This window comes from Streptopelia decaocto (assembly GCF_964273445.1).
Source record: "Streptopelia decaocto genome assembly, chromosome: 1".
Taxonomy (NCBI): Eukaryota; Metazoa; Chordata; class Aves; order Columbiformes; family Columbidae; genus Streptopelia; species Streptopelia decaocto.
This window is the reverse complement of record NC_138663.1, coordinates 169,372,498-169,393,425: the sequence shown is the minus strand read 5'-3', so window position 1 is coordinate 169,393,425 and position 20,928 is coordinate 169,372,498. Positions and strand designations below refer to the sequence as shown.

At 38.8% G+C, this 20,928-nt stretch overlaps 1 protein-coding gene across 3 annotated transcripts in view; it reads left to right on the top strand.

Moving 5' to 3' along the window:
* PIBF1 (progesterone immunomodulatory binding factor 1) overlaps positions 1-2,696 on the top strand; it is a 118,876-nt gene extending 116,180 nt beyond the window's left edge. For 2 of the 3 annotated variants that reach the window (XM_082054197.1, XM_082054198.1), the window contains exon 18: positions 1,046-2,691. In XM_082054197.1, the coding sequence (XP_081910323.1) occupies positions 1,046-1,102 (57 nt within the window). In that variant the 3' untranslated portion in view covers positions 1,103-2,691. Of the gene's footprint in view, positions 1-1,045 lie in introns of all 3 variants that reach the window. The other variant, XM_082054199.1, reaches the window with a different exon arrangement.
* Positions 2,697-20,928: the final 18,232 nt, after the last annotated feature.

Here is a 20,928-nt window from a genome sequence, read left to right as displayed (position 1 = left end):
TTACATTTAGAAATTGTGACCAATTTCTCTTTGAGAAGTTCTAATCTTTTCAGACTTTGGAGTAGGGGATCGAAAATAGGCAGATGGCAGACTTTCTGCTTATATGGGGAAAGAAGTTAGTAGTCCTGCGAAAATCCTGCCAGTTTAGCTCAATTTCTAGAATCTTAAAAGCTTGAACAAATAGAGCAGATTTATTTTTGTAACTGAAATCTTTAAATGAGAAAAAGATGGAGATTGTGATGAGGACCCCCACCATAAGGCCAGCTGAATAAAGTCAAATTTTAAATTGAATGGTTATTTTGTCTTGGAGGAAAGAATGAATAGAGAGCAGAGAGAAAACAGAACTAGAAACCGACAAGTTTAGGGACGACAGACAAAAGATACAGTGCCCACTAATGCAAGAGGTTATACCCAACCCTGAAGCAGAATAGTCCTTACCTTGTTCCACCTCCACTTCTTTAGTTTTATTTCTCTATACAAGCAGCCACTGAATTTGCCACAAAAATGTTATGAAATCCTGACTGTGTAGCAGTAGCCCATAGGACTATGAAGGCAAGGCTAAGCTCCTCACAGAGAATTATTTGTGATTCAAATACTCTCTACGCTGTCAGAAAACTGCAGAATTATTTTATTTTTAATTATATATTTTTAAGAACTATATTTCTGCATAAAGTGTTGGTCAATATGGCACACCTAAGATCTCTTTTCTAAGTTCCATCTTGTTCTCAAATAGAAAAGACAGATGATGCTATTTCAAATGAAATCTATTTACAGCACAGCTGATGCATGTTTTCATTGTGATAGATATGTTAAAACAAATCATTTACTTCTTACTGTATAATCTGCTTTTTATAACCTAGAAATAGGGAGGTTTTAATACAGATATGTAGTAATAATAACCTTAAATTGTTTTTAATTTATTTACATTTAAGCAAATAATTCAATTATCACTGTGAACTATATAGGAAGGAAACAGACACTGTAGATTGCGTGTTTTTCTTCTGACTTTCACTGTCTCACAATTAAAACGTTATTTATTTTACAGACAAATAAAGAGGCACCCGTATGGTACAAGAAACTACAGAAGAAAACTTCACCGTAGCATTTCTCCAAAATTTTTCCAAAATTATTCAAAATAATTCTTTGGGGAGCTTTTCTTTGAAGAAAGTTATTTTCACCATGATGATGCCCTTTTTATCGTAAAAGCAAACAACTGTTTTATTTTTAATTGGTCTTTTATATCTATCAAACGGTCTTATGCTTCATAAAATAATTTTTAGACCTGTCATGTGAATAAAATATGTGGAAATAATGCATGCAACGATTTTACTAACATATATTTGAATTTTAAAATATAAATAAACACCAGCATATTGTACACATTTATAATCTGGGCAGTTAAAGGGCGTGTTATTCAGAGTGTTCAAATTCATGCATGTTTCAGCTTTTTATATTGTTTTTCTTGGATCCTGTGTTTCATGCCACATTCCTTGCAACTTTTCTGGCTCATGGAAATTTCAAAAATATACATCAGTTGGCATTAGACTATGTCCTACTTTCTATGAAGGAATTTCGCGTCAGGTGGAAAAAAAAGTTCATTTCTTATCAGCCTTGATTTGTATAGTTTGTTGTTTCATATCACTTGTTCTACCAAACAGGCATTAAAACTATTCTAAAGAAGCAATAAAATACATCTTAATTATCAGCACGGATACTTAATGGGCTATATACACTTGCTCTTGCGTAGTTACATCAGTGTAATAATGAAAATCAAACCATGATGTGTGAATACTGTAGCATGTAATGGTGAAATGGGTAACGTGCCATATTTCATTGTATGAAAATAAGCCACGTCTTCCAAGAACACAGTCCGTTTATTTATTCCACTCCACCGTCTACTTAGAATATAGAAAAGCTCTCCAATATTTTAAAGCACTTTTCACTGCATATGGTACATTTCTGTATGTCACATAAATATATACAATATTGTTTAAGTGACTGTGTACTGAAAATACTGCTCAGATTTCATTTAAGACAAAGCTCTTTTTTCTTACCTCATTTTTCCATGATAATAACTCTTCAACTGATTTGCTGTTCCTACCTGGACATGAACAGTATTTTTTTACTATATAATATTGAACTATTTCAAGCTTATGATTCGTAGATTCACTTTTATTTATTTTCCAAACAGCATTTTGAAGCACAGCAGTACTTTCTCTGTTCCAGGTAAGCTTCAGTTTCTTTATTTCTTTATTTTTATTCTCTTTTTAATTCTGAGAGAATGAGGTTATAAGGCTAGCAATTGCATGTCACAGGATTAAAATTATCATTGTGTGAGGAAGGCCAAAGTGCATAGACAGAGTTAATATCTTTTATTAGACTAACTGGTGTTCACGGGGGAAAAAATACAGAAACCTTTGGGCTCAGAAATCTATCTGTACAGACATTCCTGAATAAACTTTGGTTTCCTGAAGTCTATGGTTTTATCTAACTTGAATTTTTATGTGAATAGAATCATTAACATGTCTTTCATGGGAAACAGCTCCTATATGCAAATACTAATTTTGTAATTTGTGATAGACATTTTATATGATTCACAGTCCCTAGTTTAACTTCCCTGACTGTCCTGTTTATCTTTTATCACCCAATAATTAGTACACTGTATTATCTAGAAGGACTGTGAGCTATTTTAGGCAAGATACTAGTTGGAATCTCAATGATTCACAATTTGTTCTCCTCTAGTATCCTTGTAGACAAATTGGTGAGATGCGGACTATAAGGTGGGTGGAAAATTGGCTGACACACCAAGCTCGAGGAAATGTGATCAGCAATGTGACGTCCAACTGGCAACAAGCGAAGAGTAACGTACCTCGACAAGTTCACAGGCAACACTAAATTTGGGGGAGTAGGCTGTACACTGGAGGGCAGGGTCTCGGAGGGACCTCAACTGGCTGGAAATTGGTTCAACAAGAGCCTCATGAAGTTAAACAAAAGCAACTGTAGCCCCACATCTAGAAGGAAGAGACCCCATATGCCAGTACTGGCTGGAAAGCAGCTTGGCAGAAACAGACCTCAAGGTCTAGTGGACGACAAATGGAACGTGATTCAGCAATACGCCACCCATCCTGGCTGGTATCAACAACAGGATGGCCAGCAGATGGAGGGAAGAGATCCTTGTCTTTTATTTGGTGCATGGGAGACCACATCTGGAGTGTTGCATCCAGTTTTGGGCTGGTTCAAGACAGACATTGACATATTGACGTGAGTCCTGAAGAGATTCCCCAAGATGACCAGGGGCTGGAGCACCTGATGTAGAAGGAGAGGCAGAAAGAACTGGACTTGTTAAGAACAGAGGGGTTAGGAGGAAACTTATTGCAGTCTCCAGCTACCTAATGGGATGGTACAAAGGCAACCTCCTCTCTGAGGTGCACAGAAATAGAGTAGGAGACACTGGACACAGGACAGACCACTAGAAAATTCAGCTATTACGAAAAATGTTTTTACTGTGAGGGTGGTAAAATATTGAAAGAGGTTGTCCAGAGAGGTGGTAGAATCTTCATCCTTCTAGATATTCAGAACTTAACTGGACCAAGTCCTGAGCAACCTGGTATAATTGGACCTGACTTTGAGATGGACTAGATGAGTGATTTTCAGAATCTCTGTCCAACCTAAATTACTCTATGGCAATATTGCTAAATATACTAATGTAAGATAGTGATATTCATTTATTTCTTAGCATCCAAAAGACACAAAGTGTTTAATTCTTCTGTGGAAATACAACACACAAGAACATTCTGATGCTTCCAGAATGAATTGTACATTGTAAACTTCTGTGTCCTCCAGGCAGTGTGATTTTCTGGGAAGGCTGACAGAAAATCAGGCTGATTTGTGGTGAAATTTTATTGCTATTTAAACAGTTCTTCACATGACAAAGAGATGTATTCTGGCAAAGGGGTTTTTTTTAGAAAATTACTAACAAGGTCCATCTTTAAATTTGCAAAAGTAAAAGTAATTTGTGAACATATACTGATAATGCTGTTGGTAAATTCTTGTAATTCATGCAGTCCATGTGTAGATCTACTCGGTATGTATTTTTTTTTTCCAGTTGAAGACTTTGTATTTTTCCTGTGTCTCCTCACTAAACTCTAAGGCTGTAATTAATTATCTAGGAGGACACCTTCTAAGCTTTTCATGTGAAAGCTAAAATGTCACTTAAATAATTACTCAAATGCGAAATGCCTTACAGCAAAAATTAATGAACCTTTTTGCTCTCTAAGTAATGAAAAGGTTGAGTTGCATTACCTGTACATCATTTTTACTGATGTTATTTCCCACAAACGTAGTTGTCAAATAAATTATGCCAAAATTCTTCTTCATGAAACGATCTTTGCAGTTTCCCACTGTAGTAGACCTTGTGTCAACGATGCATGAGTCAAAAATAATGAAGCAGAGAGAAATTTCTAAGGGGAGTCATGCATGTAAGCAACTTGTGACTTAAATGCCCAACCCACATAATCATCCTCAGTTCCTCTTTTTCAAACAAAAGGGAGCAAAGAGAGAAAAATCTCTATGCACTGTTGTTTCTTGGTCCATTAGGTTGGTGTTACTTAAGTGATAAGTTTCATAAGTATATGAGCTGAAAAGGAAAGAAGGAAAGAGAATTGGTTTACAGCAGGTTAGGGTTTTTTTTCTAAGAGTATTAATTGCTTTCTCACCTTTCTGTCTCTTGCTAGAAGCAACAAAGCTATAAAGTATCAAACTTTGTTTGAGGAAAAAATTGAAAACGTGAAATTGTTTTTTTTAATAAGGACTTAAACTTTTAAGGCTTGTTGCTGAATTCTGTGGTCACACTTTGCTGGCATCATGGTTTCTGAATATTTCCTTGGCAAAGAATATTTCCTAGGCAAAGAAATGGTATCTTATTGGCATTTGTAGTCTTCTTCCCCTTCAAGACTTCTTTTACAAAACAGTGGTGAAACCTTACAAAAGAGGAACAACTTTAAATCCAAATATTAGTTGTCTGAATATTTGTCAGTATCCCTGGGATACAATTTGCTGCCTCTTACACTTTAGCTGTTATTTTCTGTTTCATTTATCCTTGTGTATGATATCCAGTTCCAGCAAAAGAAAGGAACACCAACTCTGCTAAACCTCTGACATCTGCAAGATGGTTCAATCAAATTCTTTTGCTCCTGGTGTGTATTCATCAACTTCTGTGTCTTTGGAAGACATGACTCAGAGAGCATGACTTCCTAGAAAAAAAGACTTTTTAAAGAAATCTTTATGTTATTGTGTATATGCCTCAATCAGTTGTCGATCTGTTGCATGTTTATTTGCAAACAGAATTATGCACAGCAGTTTGAGTCTGTAGCTGCCTGTCATCTCTCAGGGTTGCTCCCATTAGGGAGATCCACTGAGGAAAGAATTTATCTCCCTGTTAACATTACATTTAATAGAACACGTGCCAGATTTACAGAGCCAAAGGAATGCATCCATGTTATTTTCTTATACCAAAGAATATGGAGAATCTGCATTCATTCTCGACCTTTGCAAATGAAACAAGTATCTCCAGAAGATCAAGTTTTGCTTAGTGTCTTTGGGCAATATTATCCCCTTCTTAAATTCCTGGGATTGATTGGGAACTCTTGACCTTTAAAACGCATACTTCTGTCGCTTAATTAAGGCAGTTCCAGTGCGGGTATGTCAGACCGAAGCTGGGCAGCCACCAGCAGCAGGACAAGGTGCGAACTCTTGGGGGGCGGCATCGCAGGCGGGAATGGGCAGCACTTGGGAATCACGGAGTGGCGGGTATTGCAGGAACTTTTAGCAGCCAGAGAAGCAGGTACGGCTCATGGACATGAGACCCTCGGCAGCTCTTTAAGCCCTCTGCTGACAGCACAGGAACCACCGACTTTGTTCCACAGAGTTCATTTTGAAGAGTTCGCTGGGTTTCTTTCTTCGTAAGTTTTCCATAGCAATAAATACCAGCTTACACTTTAAAGGATGAAGGGTATAAAAAGCCCCAGAAAGTTTCATCCCCATGAAAGCAGAAAAAGACAGAAGTATGAGATGAAAAAAAAAAAGTTACGATTGATCATGGAAACAGCTTTTACTCAGAAACTTACATGTTTTCATAGACTATGTGCCCTTTTTGAAGATACTACAGAAATAACCGCTGTAAGAGAGAATGCCGCTTTGATTGAAGCAATAGAATCAACTTTGTTTGACCACGAATAATTGAAGTCTTTGTGTTAATGCTTCTTTTAAGGAGTAGTGGATCAGTAAATGTAAGTTAATTGCAGGAAAAGTCTCATGGATGGAATTTATGACTGCATTTCAATGAAAGTCTTTTCATTTTTCCTTTTGGTTAAATAGAAGCAGCATTACTTATATTATTCAGTGTTGTAGCTGAAATTGTTAGCAATTCCCAGCACTAGATTTTATCATGATTTTAGACATAAGTATTGCAGCATGCAAGACTTTCTCTTTTGCTTTCTTATTCAGCTCTTTAGAAGAATTTGTTTATTTGTGTATTATTAAAAGGTGGAGCCTGTCAGGGCAGTGCTTGACTTCTATTATGGAGTTGTCATCTAGAATTTATATGTGGATTTTAAAACAGGATCGTTACCTAAGTGCTGTGGCCCTTTTCTATAAAGAGCTGGACATATTCCCACCAAGTTCTCTCCGAGACCTTGAGAGAGGGTCATTTCTGTGCCCAAACCCCACCACTGGTGTAGCGCCACACACACAGGAGACCTGTCACTCTGCGTTTCACTGGCCTCTGGTTTCCAAGCACAGAGCTCCCACTGCCAGTGGAGCCCTGTAAAGAGATTCACAGGTTGTCACCTGAAGCTGCCTGTAAGGCGTTCACACAAAAATCAATATCACTCACCTCCTCTGTGATACGAGCGTAAGCGTAAAAAAAATACAATATTTTGGTGCAGTCTATTCACTTGCCACCTTTTCCTTCTCAGGAGTTAAATTGATTTAGCATGAAAATAAAATTCCAGTGAGTTTTCATTCCTGGACATTGGGAAGGAAATATCCTCAGTCCTTTTTTTCAGATACTTCATCACAGATGATCTGTGTTCAGGTCCCAGGTACTGACCAGAGCTCTCCTAAGAGATCATTAGGCACCACTTCTTACACATTAATCTTTATTTTATTAACTTATTACTCAAATACTAAGTCCCCCAAATCCACTCAGTATTTATGAGTACAGGAGTACGTGCCTGGAAGTAACAACGAGCAGTAAAGGGACTAACACATCAATGACTTGAGTCTTACTGAATTAGCACATTCCTCGTCATTTTGTGTCATTTCTTTCATTATTGCAGTAATTAACTTAGCAGAATTGCATTTGTTCCATTCAGCAGGGAGCGGAGAACAATAACAGTGTTTACAAGCAGCAGGAGGGCACTTACCTTTCTTTCTCAACCCCGCGAAACCTCCGCGGGCTAATCTGGGTGCACAGCTGGGGTGTCCTGCACAGCGGGACGGTCCGAAACGTGCCCTGGGGAAACCTCAGTGAGCAGACAAGAGCTCATGTCGACGAAAACCCAACACACGATCCTACAAAATATAGCGGGTTTTCGTTCTGACATGCTGTTTCTAATCCGTACAGGCTGAAACGTTTGTGAAATAGTTTTACACCATGGTGGTAATTCTGAGATAGCTGAATGACTTAAAGACAAGCACAGAGTATTTTCAATCCATTAAACTCTGTGAAATTGCAAAGAAATAAACGGTACATAAAGTTCTTACATTTCCAGCTGCAGTAACATCAAGAACTTTAATGATTTACTATTATTCTTCTGTAGTTATAGACTGAAATACTATATATAAATACACATTTTAAACATAAATATAAGTTAAATTATTTGGGTTTAATCATATTTATTTTTAATACAAAGTAAAATATCTTTTTCTGTGAACATCCATGCTTAAGGTGCTTTTGATTATGATTGAAATGCCAACGAAGTATCTTGAAATTAATTATATTTAAAAAATATAAAGGCTGCTGTATACTGCATCATTTTCATGGGCTTGTCTGATCTACTCTCCTGTCCCCAAGAATCGCCAGGTTCATGACAGAAAGGTGCAAACTCCCCAAGAGCCAACAGCAGACAGCACCACAGTCAGTGATTTGAATGACAGCCCTAGTTTTCATTAAAATATACAATATCTTTAATATGCAAGTTTTCAGATTCACTGGATGTTTCTGGAGACAGGAATACCTGATCCACCTTCTCAGCTGTGTGTTTTGTTATTCTTTCACGTAGGAGATTTTCTGTGTTCTTTTTACTTATTGCTTCTATCTGATTTCTGAAAACATAAAGATGTAGCAGTAAGGTTCTTAAAACTCTGCTTTGGTGCCACTGAGCTATGGAAGTACCAAAAGTACAGACTGACCAGCGTTCTCAGTGACCACCTATACTGGTCCTAGTCCCGGCAATGCCATGTCCCATTTCTACAGGGAGAGATGATGGTACTGACAGTGCTCCACTCTGTGTGAAATACCAATTGTTGGGTTTGGTAATAAGAACGAGCATCATCCTGAACATGCATTTATTGGACCAGAAACTGGGACCTGGTCTGAACGGAACTGGCAAGGCTACAGTGCTCTGTAGTCATTATGATGCTTCCATAGGGAACTGGGTATGTTACCGTGTTCCTCAGGTGGTGAATAACATTGAATCTGATCATCTCCCTTGAGTGTTCACCAAAGTTAACTTTAGGGAAGATGATGATGGCAGCATTTCTGAAGAAAGGAGCGACCTTCACCTTTGGAAAGAGAACAGCTAGGATGAAATTCAGAGCTTCCAGTCTGTCAGCTTGAAGCACCTCCTACAGACTCCATAAAGCTCCTCAGTACTGACAGGGTACTGAATTTCATATATGCCTCTTCCTTCTTAGTTTTCCGATGTCTGCTTTAAAAATATCCATTTTCTAGTTTTTATTTATCCCATTCCTAAGCACCTAACTTCATAAAATAATGAGCAACCTTAGACAAATCTTGGAGAGTGTAGATACCACGACTACTTCAACACTTAACTTTGCAAAGGTTAGCTCTTACTTTTCAGTTTCGGGTTGCCAGCGAGAGTAGGTATAATCCAATAAAGCAAATTATGGGGCCATAGCATTTGATGGAGGGTGGCAATATAAAAATATAATACATTAATGTTTAACAAAGTATTTGTAGAGAGAGGAATTCCTTACGTTGCATAATTCAGTGTGAAGCTGCAACTTCTTTGGCTGTTGCTGAGCTTTCTGTGAGCAGTTTTCACTCCTGCATTCAGAGGAGACGGAAACAGGCATTTCATCACACTGTGTGATATATTTGAAAGAAACACTGACATGAGACTAGTTTAATGGTACCACAATGTCCTTGGGATAAAGAACATAGAGCTTTTTTTGTTCTTCTTAAATTAGATACCGTGAAAGCTTATTGCCACTGCTTCATACTATAAATAGCGTCACCTGGATTGGAAGTGCTGCAATGGGTCATTGCAAAATGCTTCTGCTGATAGAACATAGTGGAACAAGCTGGTTTAACCCACTGTGATTAATAATTATCCCAGAGGTGAACTTCACTATTTTAATGTAAGATTTAAAATAAAAGGGATGGATGCAGATGTGGTATCAACAAAAGAGTCTGTGCAATTGCAGCCTGCTCTACTCACAGGATCTGGCAGTGGAGCAAAGGAAAAGAGTTCACCTCCTCTTTGTCCCTCCACTTTTCCTTTCTTCTCTTTTCAGTGAAGTCGTATCTGAATATAAGACTTAAAATCTGGGAAAATGTAGTGCTGTGTGGTGAAACACTTTAAAACGTGTAGAACAAGATGTGATTTTTTTCACAGTCGGGCCAAAACATATGTTTTAATATTAGTTTGTTTCTCCAGCGCAATAAAATACGGATTTTGTTTTTTTTTTTTTCCGCAGATTACATGCAGTTACGTAGTAATTTATGGCAATTTGTACCCAATACTGTGTGCCAGATTTGTGAATCATTAGGCCTTACTCTTGAATAGCACAGAAGCAAGATTTTTCTAATCACTAAAAAAACACTTCGTATTTTGTTACTCTACAAAGTTATCAATATGCAATCTAGAGAGAAAGAAGCCTCGTTCTGTTGAAAGATTTAATCAACTTTTCCTCTCCTTTATCTTACTTATATCTTTCAAGCGGCACATGAATTAAGATGTGTTGTTTAAGTCTTGCCTCATCCAACTTGCCACATCAGTTACGCGTTCATGCGTAAGCAGCTTCCATAGCTTAACTAAGCATCTTACGAACCGGTCAGGTAAATGCATTTGAAATGGGCTATATGTTCATGAACTGCAGTTTTTCATACCATAACACAACAGACATTGACCAGGCTTTCATTAAGTCATCCAGCAGCAAGAATACTTATGGGTCAAATGTGAACGTTCTGCATGTAAATATTCTTATCTGGAGCATCTCTAGTGAAACAAAACAAAACCAAACAAACAAAATATATCCTTAAGATGGAGGAAGGTTTTTTTAATCTGGTCTCTTGTTCTGAAAGTAAACATTTATTTTTACTTGTTTATTTTCATTTCTAATATTTCAGAAAGCATTTTCAAAAATTATGAAAAGGTGAACTTTAAAAAAATTATTAGTGTATTACAAGTGGAAAATGGCTAAGCTGGTTTTAACAGATGATTGCAATTTAACTTTATCTTTTTGGAAAATAATATCTTTCATTACCTGAATAAATTAATATCCTTACAATAAGTGTAGGAAGAGCTAGATTGAATATTTTGCTGCATATTGTGTTGCTATTTTTTTACAGCATGATTTGTAAAAAATAATGTAACACTTTAAGCTGCAAGTGCCAATATGTTAACAAAGTATTTCATGTTTTTCTCACTGAAAAAAATATTTACTTCTGTTGATCAGGCTCTAAATATTTTAAGAAAGGCAGAAAATAATGAGGAAAAAAAGCAACATTGTTTTAATTAATGGTTTAACTATGTTGTATATTATTTAACATAATCTACTAAATAGATGTCAGAGAACTGAAATTAAACACATTCTAAAAGACTTTGAAATCGAATGCATTTCCAGCTCAGGGGAATAAAATAGTTTCCTAAGCTAAGGTGAGATCTGTAATATGGTCCTATGTCATCAGACAGTTCACTTTCTGTGACATTTGATTGACTCTTTTTTTAATGGACATCTTACTTATGTTACTTATTTGAGAAGAGGGACATTTCTGTGCACATGCATTTAGATACATAAATGTCAGTTCTAAAGCCCTATTGCAAATAGACACAAGTCATCACTGATAGCCACTGTCATTTTTCCCATATCATCTTATTTCCAGACTGTTCCTGTGTTGGTAAATTGCTCGTTTTCTGACCATACCTTACCTAAGTAAATGCAACTAGACAAACTGTGTGGAGGCAGCTGCTTCCCTGATGGGAGGAGATCACCGTGAGGCAAAGAGAAACCATGAAGGGGGATGCAGTTGTGCCTTTTTATTACAGTACATGATTAGAAATACATAATTTCCCCATCCAGCAAGATGGATATTGTCTCCAGCTCTGCAAGCCCCCAGGGGAACAGGAGATAGGACTCCTGTGCAGCCACATTTTATCAAGGGTGATCAGGTTTCTCGTAGTGGAGGTCCAGAGTCTCTGAGGCTGGTAGCATTTGGTTCATTCATCTTCTGTATCGGTCAACTAAGACCTTTGTGATGGCCTCTACATACAGGAGATGTTCTGGTGAGTTTTTAGCTTCACTGGTGAGTCTGAATACATTCTGTGATTCCTGGAGTTTTGACTAAGATCAGGCTTTTAAATATTCTCATCACATTCCTCTTCTGTGGTGTGATTGGGATGAAAAATCAAGTACACCTTCTGAAACTTTAATGGGAAGCAACTTTCAAACTCCTGACTCACCCTTCTCCTGCAGCCTGAGGTGGGGTTTTGTAATCTCTACTTTGCTGTTATCCTTCCTGATAAGAGACATCCAGTTATTCAGCTCACTGTTGAACAATGTTTAATGTGTCTTCAGTGGAAGTAAAACCTCACTTACTCTTGAGACTGATGCATGGAAAGTCAGTACTTGCTCTTGTCAGTTTTTGAAATTACTTGCTCATTCCTAAACTTCCTCTTTTTTTTCCAAAATCTGTCAATCAAGCCACTAAGATATGTTGAAGAATGTCATGGTCATCTGAGTTATTACCCTTACCATTAAGCAAGAGAGAACCCTGTCGTAATTTCAGTATCCTCTGACTGAAAATCCTCCTTTTGCTGCTGCTGCAGCTGTTCCTGATGGCAGAAGGGCTGGTTCCTTCCTACTGGTTTGGGTTTTGGTTTTGGTTTGTCTGTTTGCGGTTTGTTTTGGGTTTTGTGGGGGCCTTGGGTTTTGTTTTTGTTTTTTAGTTTTGGTTTTTGTTTTCTTTTTCTTGATGTGTTTTTTTGGTTGTTTGGGGTTGTTTTTTTTTTTCTCTTTCCCCTCCCTTTTATTTCTTTCCACCCCCCCAGGGGCATACTGTTTAGATAGACACGAGATACTACCTAATTCTTTGTGCTTCTTTGAGATGCGCTGTGTCCTCTGAACAGTTTGTGAAACTGTGGAACACAACAGCAAAAATGAAGCAAAAAACCCCCACAATACCAGCTTACTTAAATCAGGAATCCCTGAGCTATGGTGGGCTTGCCATTGGTGCTCTGTAAGCTGCTTCAGAGTGATTCTCAAATACTAGCAAAAAAGATCCATTGGAACAAAACTAGTGATACTCAAGCAACCTCACTTTGGGCAACTGACCTAGATTGAAATTGTGTAGGATTAATTCCAGCCATCTAGCCTCCAACCTTGACAGATCTTGATCTGATAGCTCAAAGAATCCATTCTTATAGCTCCTGCTCTGTTTAGTCATCTATATTGAACTTGTTTTAAGTGTGAAGTCCTTGAAAAGCAGCGTCCATCAGTCTGTGAGCTTCTGCTCATGAACTACTAGGACTCTTCAAGGGGTAACTAAGAAAAGCAAGCCTATTGGCAAAAAGTTGAAACTCATTAGAGAAGCTTTTTTATTTTTAATTAAAAAAAAAAGGGGGGGGGGAACATAGATAGGAAAGAGTGAAACCTGCATTCCTAAAATGAGCTCCTCAGTTTACTGCATGGTCAATACAGAATTAAGGCCTTCAGAGGCACGCAGGGTCTGCCTCTGTCTGGAGGCCCGCCCCTCCTCATCAGCTATAGACAGACTATTTCAGTAGACACAAGTGGGTGCAGACCCAACAGCCGAGCATGTGAGAGTGGATTTCACCCACTCTTGAACTGTGGATGCTCAAAAAGATTGAGGATTTCAGTAAAACATCCTCACCAGTGACAGTGTAACAGCTCTGCATGAGGTTCACCCATTTAGGCATATGAGATTTACATCCTTCTCAGGCATCTGAGGAATCGTCTTGAGCTAACTAGCCATTATTAAGCCCAGAACATTTTTATGTCTTCATATATATCTATACTGGAAGATGTATAGTCTTGAAGCATCCAACATAGCAAGGAATCTAGGGATTTTTTGTTTCAGTAGACAGATTTCCCATCTTCAGTATTTATTTCTCCCTCACACTTAATCTCCTGAATAAAATTAATAAATTATTATGTTTTCTTTAAAAAAAAATAAATAGCTTGTTGTTAAAAAACAAGCCCCGTAAGACCTTATACACCAACTTGGCAATATTCCATTTGAAAAAAGCTGAGACTTGCCAATTAGGAATTTTAGTCAAAAATGTTGAGCTCAATCAAGTGATATCCTTCACAAAAATGTGTTTTGCATAAACTCTCTTATCTTTTGTGACAATCTTCATTCAAAGGGAGTTCAACAAGGACTTGTTCATAAGCATATGCCGAGTGGCATAAATTATATTATCTTTCTATTTTAATAAATCCCCACATTTATTATTAACATTAAGCTGCTCAAATTAATGTCACAATACAAATTTATAATTACCCAAATTATTTAATTTACATTTTCTTTTAGTATTGGTTCTAACTCTAGCTTTCCTAACAGTCTTCTGGAACGTGTCTAATATCCTAACAATTACTGAATATTAATCCTGAGAGCTCACTGACCAGCTCTTTTAAAATTCTTGGTGTGAAGTTATCCAGACATACTCATCTAAGACCATTAATAGTAGCTGTTTTAATATGCTCTTGAATTACTGTTGAAATGGAAAATATTTTGTCATTATCATATGATACAAATACATTATCTACTCTACTAGAGCACAGGAATATTTAGCATGTTTTTCTCCTTGCTTATCAACAGTTCTATGTGTTTTAGCTAAAACCAGACAATTGGTAGGGTTCTTAATACATAGCATGGACTGGTTTTAGATGTTCTTTTCAATGTGGGGTCATTGACTTCTTAGGCATCTCTCTTCCTCCATATTATTTTTCCACAATCACTGCTGTCAAAATTATATTTGCTGTTACTAGTTCTTTTCCCAGCTGTTGAGTATCTATAATTATAACTGCTTTACCAAATGCCCTCTAAAGAGGCAGAAGGAAAGAGGAAGGGGTGTTTTGTTTTGACCAGCTTCTGTGGGATTGTAGACTTTGAGGACCACACTCACATCACTCATGCTCTGCCTAATTACTCACTGGTCACTACTTAAGCCTACTATTTATTTCAGCTTTGTCAAATTAGCCTTTTTAAATCACCAAGTCAACAGCTTTTTGTTCCAGTCCTTTCTGCCGATTACAAACGGTACAATTAAATAATCATTTTGGGATGTCTACCAAAAGCTTCCCTTTTTTTTGACCCGTTGTCAGATCTAATAGTTATAACCGTGTCTAGTGCGGATTTCTGCTGTGCTGGATGCAAGACTGTTTGGGTACAGAGACTACTGCGTAATTTTAGAAATTGTGAAGACATTAGCACCAGTAGCATGAGCTCTGCTGCTGCACCGCTAAGGGTACAGCTACGTGACCCACTGAAATTTAGGTTCCTATCCTTGCTCTGAATAAGGCAGTTCAGGTACCATGAGGGACATGGCCACACAGGGTCATGAGCATCTCTGGAGAGCCGAAGTGGTCTCTGGGGGTCTGCAGCGAGAGGTCTGTGTGAGATATCACACAGCAGATATTCTGCTCAAAAGCCACCCAGATCTTCCTTCTGCACGCTGTAGGCAGCTGATTAAGCAGCTTATCCTTTCTTCCCCTGCTTGAAAGCACACAGCATAAGAGGTGAAGGATTTTTTCTTTTTTCTGACCACATCCCTTAATTATTTTTGCTTTCGACGTCAGGATTTAGTTCCAAATGAGTATTCGCTGCCCTACTTCATTATGCTCCTTGGGACTGTTAAACAAGTAGCGTGTCACCGCTTTAATGCCCTCCTAGCCCGTCCAGCCAGAACATCCCCTCTACTACGTCCAAGCCTTCAAAGGCTCCACTTCCCCAGCTGGCGGACCAGCATTTCACAAAACCCAAACCACTCCACGTTATTTCTCTGATCAGGAGACTTCAGCCAGAACATGCAAGTACGGCAGTTCTACAGTTCGTGTTTGTTAACAAATTTTCGGCGTAAACACTGTGGAGCCAAAAACGCTTTCTTTAGTAGCAAAGAATGTGAGTTTGTCTCATGTATTCAAGCAGTTAAACATCAGCGTAGGACCACCCAGCACTAACAAATGTTGCCAAACAGCATTTGCTTTTATAAAGCGGGCAGACTCCGTATTGCACGGGGGAGGCAGAAGAAAAGAGTGGTGGGGGTTCCCATCAAACTTCAAGCAACAGGCAAACTGCCCTCCTAAAAATCCTGGATGTTATTTTCAAAGTAGCCTTTTTAATTAATCTCATGTAATTACCCCTTTTTCAAGATTTCCATCTGCGCTAGTAGTACATAAATAATTAAATGACGTGCTTAAGGAGCATGCTGTGGTAGTTTCTGGCCCTACCGTGCAACAAGTCAGAGCTGAGCGGCTGTATGACAAGGGATGAAACTACAGGAAACACTCGTCTCCTAAAGCTGAGTCAGTGACCTGTTGTTCTCCAAAAGGCCTGTTGTAATAAACAGCCTCCAGTTCAGATATGCATTAAACTTATAGAGGTCAAAAAATGGGGCTGGAAACAATAAAAGTTTTTCTGTACTTCCTCTTCTCAGGTGATCTGAGAATACTGAAATACGTACCTCAAACCGATAAATATGACACTGTTACCTAAAGTTATTAAGAATCCTTAAAATCCAAGTAAAGCTTGGGTTCAGCTACTGAGTAAGATGGTCTTGTTTCCTCCAGACAGGTTGATGATTCTTAATCCAAGAATTCAAGTAATGAGCAGTTGAAGTTTCCATCTAGAAGCATCTGTTCCACCAAGTCAGCACTGGCCTTGATAAATAGCAAATCAGACTGATGCATGCCAGTGTATACACACATGCTCAAGTTAAACTGGAGCGAAAATACTCGAACAGATCTCTGCATAGACAGATTTACATAATTAATCTGTAATTAGGCTTTATACAGTGCAGACTGACTCAGGTCAAAACACAGAAAATGCAGACATGGTAGGATCTTTACCTGTTGCTGCATTTTTTTTTTCAAAGGTTATTTGTGGGTAAGTTTACATACCTTCATTTGGTTGTCACAAACCTTCACTGCTATTCTAACTTATTCATCTTGCAGTGGAGGAAAAATATGTTTAGCTAAAGGATAAAAACAAACCACAACTACAATTGCATCTGGGTGCTTTTAGTAATTTCAGCAAACTTCAAACGTAACTTTAAAAGTTTTGCCTCATTTTAACCGTGCAAAAGAGAAGCTTGAGTACACCACTCATTTTATAAATATAAAGTGTGTACAAAGCTTTGGAATGGTGGCTCTCCCTTGGCCTGTGGAATAGAGGAGTTGGCTTGTTTGCTATTTTTATATCTTTATTTTCTAAAAAAAATGTGAAATCCAGTTCTCTGATGCTGGAGTCAGTCTGTTGAGAATGTTTCTACCTGACATGATGTGCCAGTTCAATTCCAGTAACGAAAAACACCAAGCTTGTTCAGAAAGGTACGCTCTTCACTTCCAGCTGCATGGCAAAAACATGCTGAGGGGCTCCACTGGGAATGGGAAGTTTTTACACAACTCTCTTAGGGTATACTGAGGGGTTAGCAAAAATAAAACAACTCGCTTTCTGTACGTGCTTCACAACAAAGCCTTGTCCAAGGGGAACTGGAGGTATTTTCCTGATTGTAAGACTCTGCACACCAGAGCGGGAAGGTGGAACTGGACGACTATTGACGTGTTATGAGGGGAAAGAAATCAAGATGAAGTGTATTTTTACTCTAAATGCCAGGCTGAGCTAATTAGGGAGTGCCATGTGTTATTTCAGGAAGAATATCCTTTTCTCCACAGGGTCTATCAAAGTATTTTTGGTAAAGTTAAATGAAAAACGGGAGCCGGGCTTGCCTTTGCATAAGCAAAGGGAATACCTCTGTAAGCTTGTCCTGAAACGGCAGCAGATAAAGGGACGCAGCAATAGACTATCGTTTCATGATTTTCCACATTTGCTTTAACAGAAAGTCACCCCGCTACATTCCTCGTTGTGGTGGTGCTGTATTATATAGCGCAAGTGGCATTTGCAAAGCCTGTCATGAGTTAAGATGGTACCTCGTGGGTAGTGCGATCCTGTTTGCAATGGAAAGTCAGAAAAGGAAAAATAATTACTTTCTTCAGGTGAAAGGGTCATATTGGCTCTCTTTTGAAAGTCGAAAGTAAGAACAAAAAAACATTTCTTCCCATGGGGAGATAGAGTCCAATGGGTGGTCGAAAGTACAGACAGCTACTGATTTTGCAAGAAAATTTATTTCCACTTCTCTAGTTAAGTTTACAGGAAAAAATGAGGTGGGTATTTGCTAACTCAGAACAGGCCTCTGAATGTGCTAAAAGCTCCTGAAATTATTGTCAGACATCATCCTATGGCTTCAAGTCTGGCTCAGTTCAGCTGAGGTCCTCAGGCCTCCCTCACCTCATCCACATCTTCCCAACCCTCCCTGGCCCCTCCAAACAACACACATACAGCTCCCCACCAACTGCAGCCCTTCTCCTCCCCACCAGGACAGCAAAACACATGTACCTTCCCTCAGAGGTATGTCTGGCGAAGCCCATGAGTTAGGAAAGCCGGGAGCCCATCTCCATCCACCCCGTCCCCGCTCCCACCCATCCTGAGCTTCTCTGCTCCCAAGCCCCCTCCCCGCCAAGCTCCCGACCGACCGCCGGGGACCCGACATTTGTTCTTGTTTTCTCCTGTCTCCCCTAATGGGTCCAACACTACTAAGCGAAGAGGAATGCGCAGAACAAGGGAGTTCAAAGTAATTGAGTCTACATTCATTCAGAAATCCTGGAGCCTTGCCCGCTCAGAACCTGCAGCATTTACATGGTTTCAGAAAGTTTAACCCTTTTTCGCCGAACCTGGTAATGCTCTTTCGAGCGCAGAGCGTTGCGCTTCTCTCACCGGTGACCAAAGACGCTGGAGGGAATCTTTCACATGCCCAGCTCCAGCTGCTTACCACTCAACATTTTATTTCTCCTTTTTTTCCTCTGCAGGACAGTAATTTAAGACCTTGAGCTGTCATTTTGTAAAGATGCTCAGGGAACTGTATTACAGAGGAACGATCACTCACCATAACTCCCAAACGCTTCTGCCGAATGTCTGTCTCACACGAACAGAACTGTGCTGGGTTTAAAAGAGCTTACTCGCTATTCTGCTGCAAATTTGTCTGCTAAGGTGTAAACTCACTTATAACTCCATCTGCAAAATCAGTGACAAAACAGAAATGTTCCAAAATTATTATAACTGTAAACTTGCATTTTTTTTTCTGATTATTATTTCTGAACAAACTCTCATTTCAATTTAATTTAGGAGCTGATGCTAATTCGCAGTTTACAACTGACCTGAAATTAGTAAGTAAAAATTATTTGTTCAAAGAAGTATAAAATCTAATAACAATGGATGTTCTTAAAACAGGTTAGCATTTTTTTTTTCTGAATCTAAGCATTCATTTAGACTATCTAGAAGCTAAACAATGCTGCACTGTATAGGTCAGATAAACAGCGAAGCTGAGCAGGAACAAGAGTGGATCTGACTTGCCTGTTTAATCCTTAGTGACAGCAGAAATGCTAAAATAAAACCTTTTAAAAATTATATGGTCTTTAGTAATCTTCCATTGACGGTTGGTTGACAAAAGGCTGTAGGAGTGAGCCCGTCATTAGCACAAAAACATGGTGATGGGATTGGGTTTGTTTACCCGCAGTACAGACGTAATTACATCCTTTTTTAAAAAATTAAAACACATTCAGAGCTCCTTCTGAAAACGTTATAAGTATACACAGGTTTACTCAGCAATACCGTCCTAATCAACCCACCAAAGCGTTTGCCAGAGCAGGCCCATTATAAATGTACATATCTAAAACAAAGCAAAACAAACAAAAAAAAACTTTGAAATTATCTGTTTATCATTAATTTAATCAGATGGAGGTAAAATGTATAATTCAACTATGCAAGTCTCAGAAACATTTCAGTTACTACAGCCATACAATTTACATAAATGTCTGAAAGTTACTAGGATATGTGCTACATCAGATGCTGCCCAGCCCTGTTCTGTGCCTGGTCTTCTAGCAGAATTACAGTCGAATTAAGTTCCAGACAGCATAGTGCAGTATTACTAGTTTTGCATTTTTAAAGCTGTTACAGAGCAGTTCATACCAAACTTGTAATTTCAGAGGGTCAAAAACGCAGTTCAGAGCCTAACTGGGTTAAAACAGAGTACATGAAGGGCATTCAGAAAACATAGTTTGAAGCCTAATCCTGAACTAGAGTTATTTGAAGGGCGTTCACACATAAACAAAACATGATTTTAAAATCTATTGGTTAAAACACCTCTTCCTAGGCTAGAATGGGGAAAGACATGCCAGGAATGAGTCTTTGGAAAAGGACACTGAAGCCGCATGTTACATGAATACGTGTTAGCGTTGGATGGAAATGAGCCTGCATGACTTTAAATGCTGTGCTGACGGGAGTAGCCGGATCTGTGTTAGTAATAACAAGCATCAAGCGGCTACATATTGCTAAACAGACAGTTTGTGTAAAGAAATGTTATGCTGAACTCTTTCCTGGTTCTGTAATTAGCTTTCTGCATGCAGGCTCTGAGACATCCCACTCGCCGTGGACTGGAAGGCAAAGGGGAGGAGTGCCGGGTGGACCAGAAAAGTGCTTTTTTTAATCGTTTAAAAAAGAGCCATGTCTGTGTATGACAGGGGATAAACGCAGGGACGGTGAGGATGCCAACATTTCCATGGATTCACAATGAATTCACAACATATTCACAGACTCTCTCCCTGCAAACTGGGAGCACGGGGCTGGCAGAAAAGGTGGAAAGTTTGCTTTTTTTCCAAGTCTCCCCTACGTGCTGTACTTTTCCCAAAGGACGTGAGCCCTTTGGTGTTGCACTAAAGGACGGTGTCCCTCCTCCTCCTCCTCCTCCTTCAGTGCGCGGGAGCTTAGCTCATCGTCCTGTGTCTACGGGGAAATACGCTTTGCATCGAAACCACACCTCAAAACAAGTAAACAGAAACTTGCCTCATCTGGAGAGAAAGAGAGGAGAGACGATTGTCGCTCTCTCTTTTCCTCTCCCCTTGTTCTTTCTCCTCTATTTCTCTGACAGCATTTTCACAGCACATGGTGATATACATTGCGGCACTGAAATTTATTAGCAGCAGGTTTCGGGGACGAGTTGCCTTCGGGACAAAAAATAATAAATTTGAATGACTGCCTTTAAAACCCTTTTGAAGATGAAAGGTGGGAAAGACGGTTATTTTAAAATGCCTACATTAGCAGCGCTTCGTTAAAAGACTATCAATAATACTAAAGCACGGAAGGGGTTTGGGGGGGTGTCGGCAGACCGC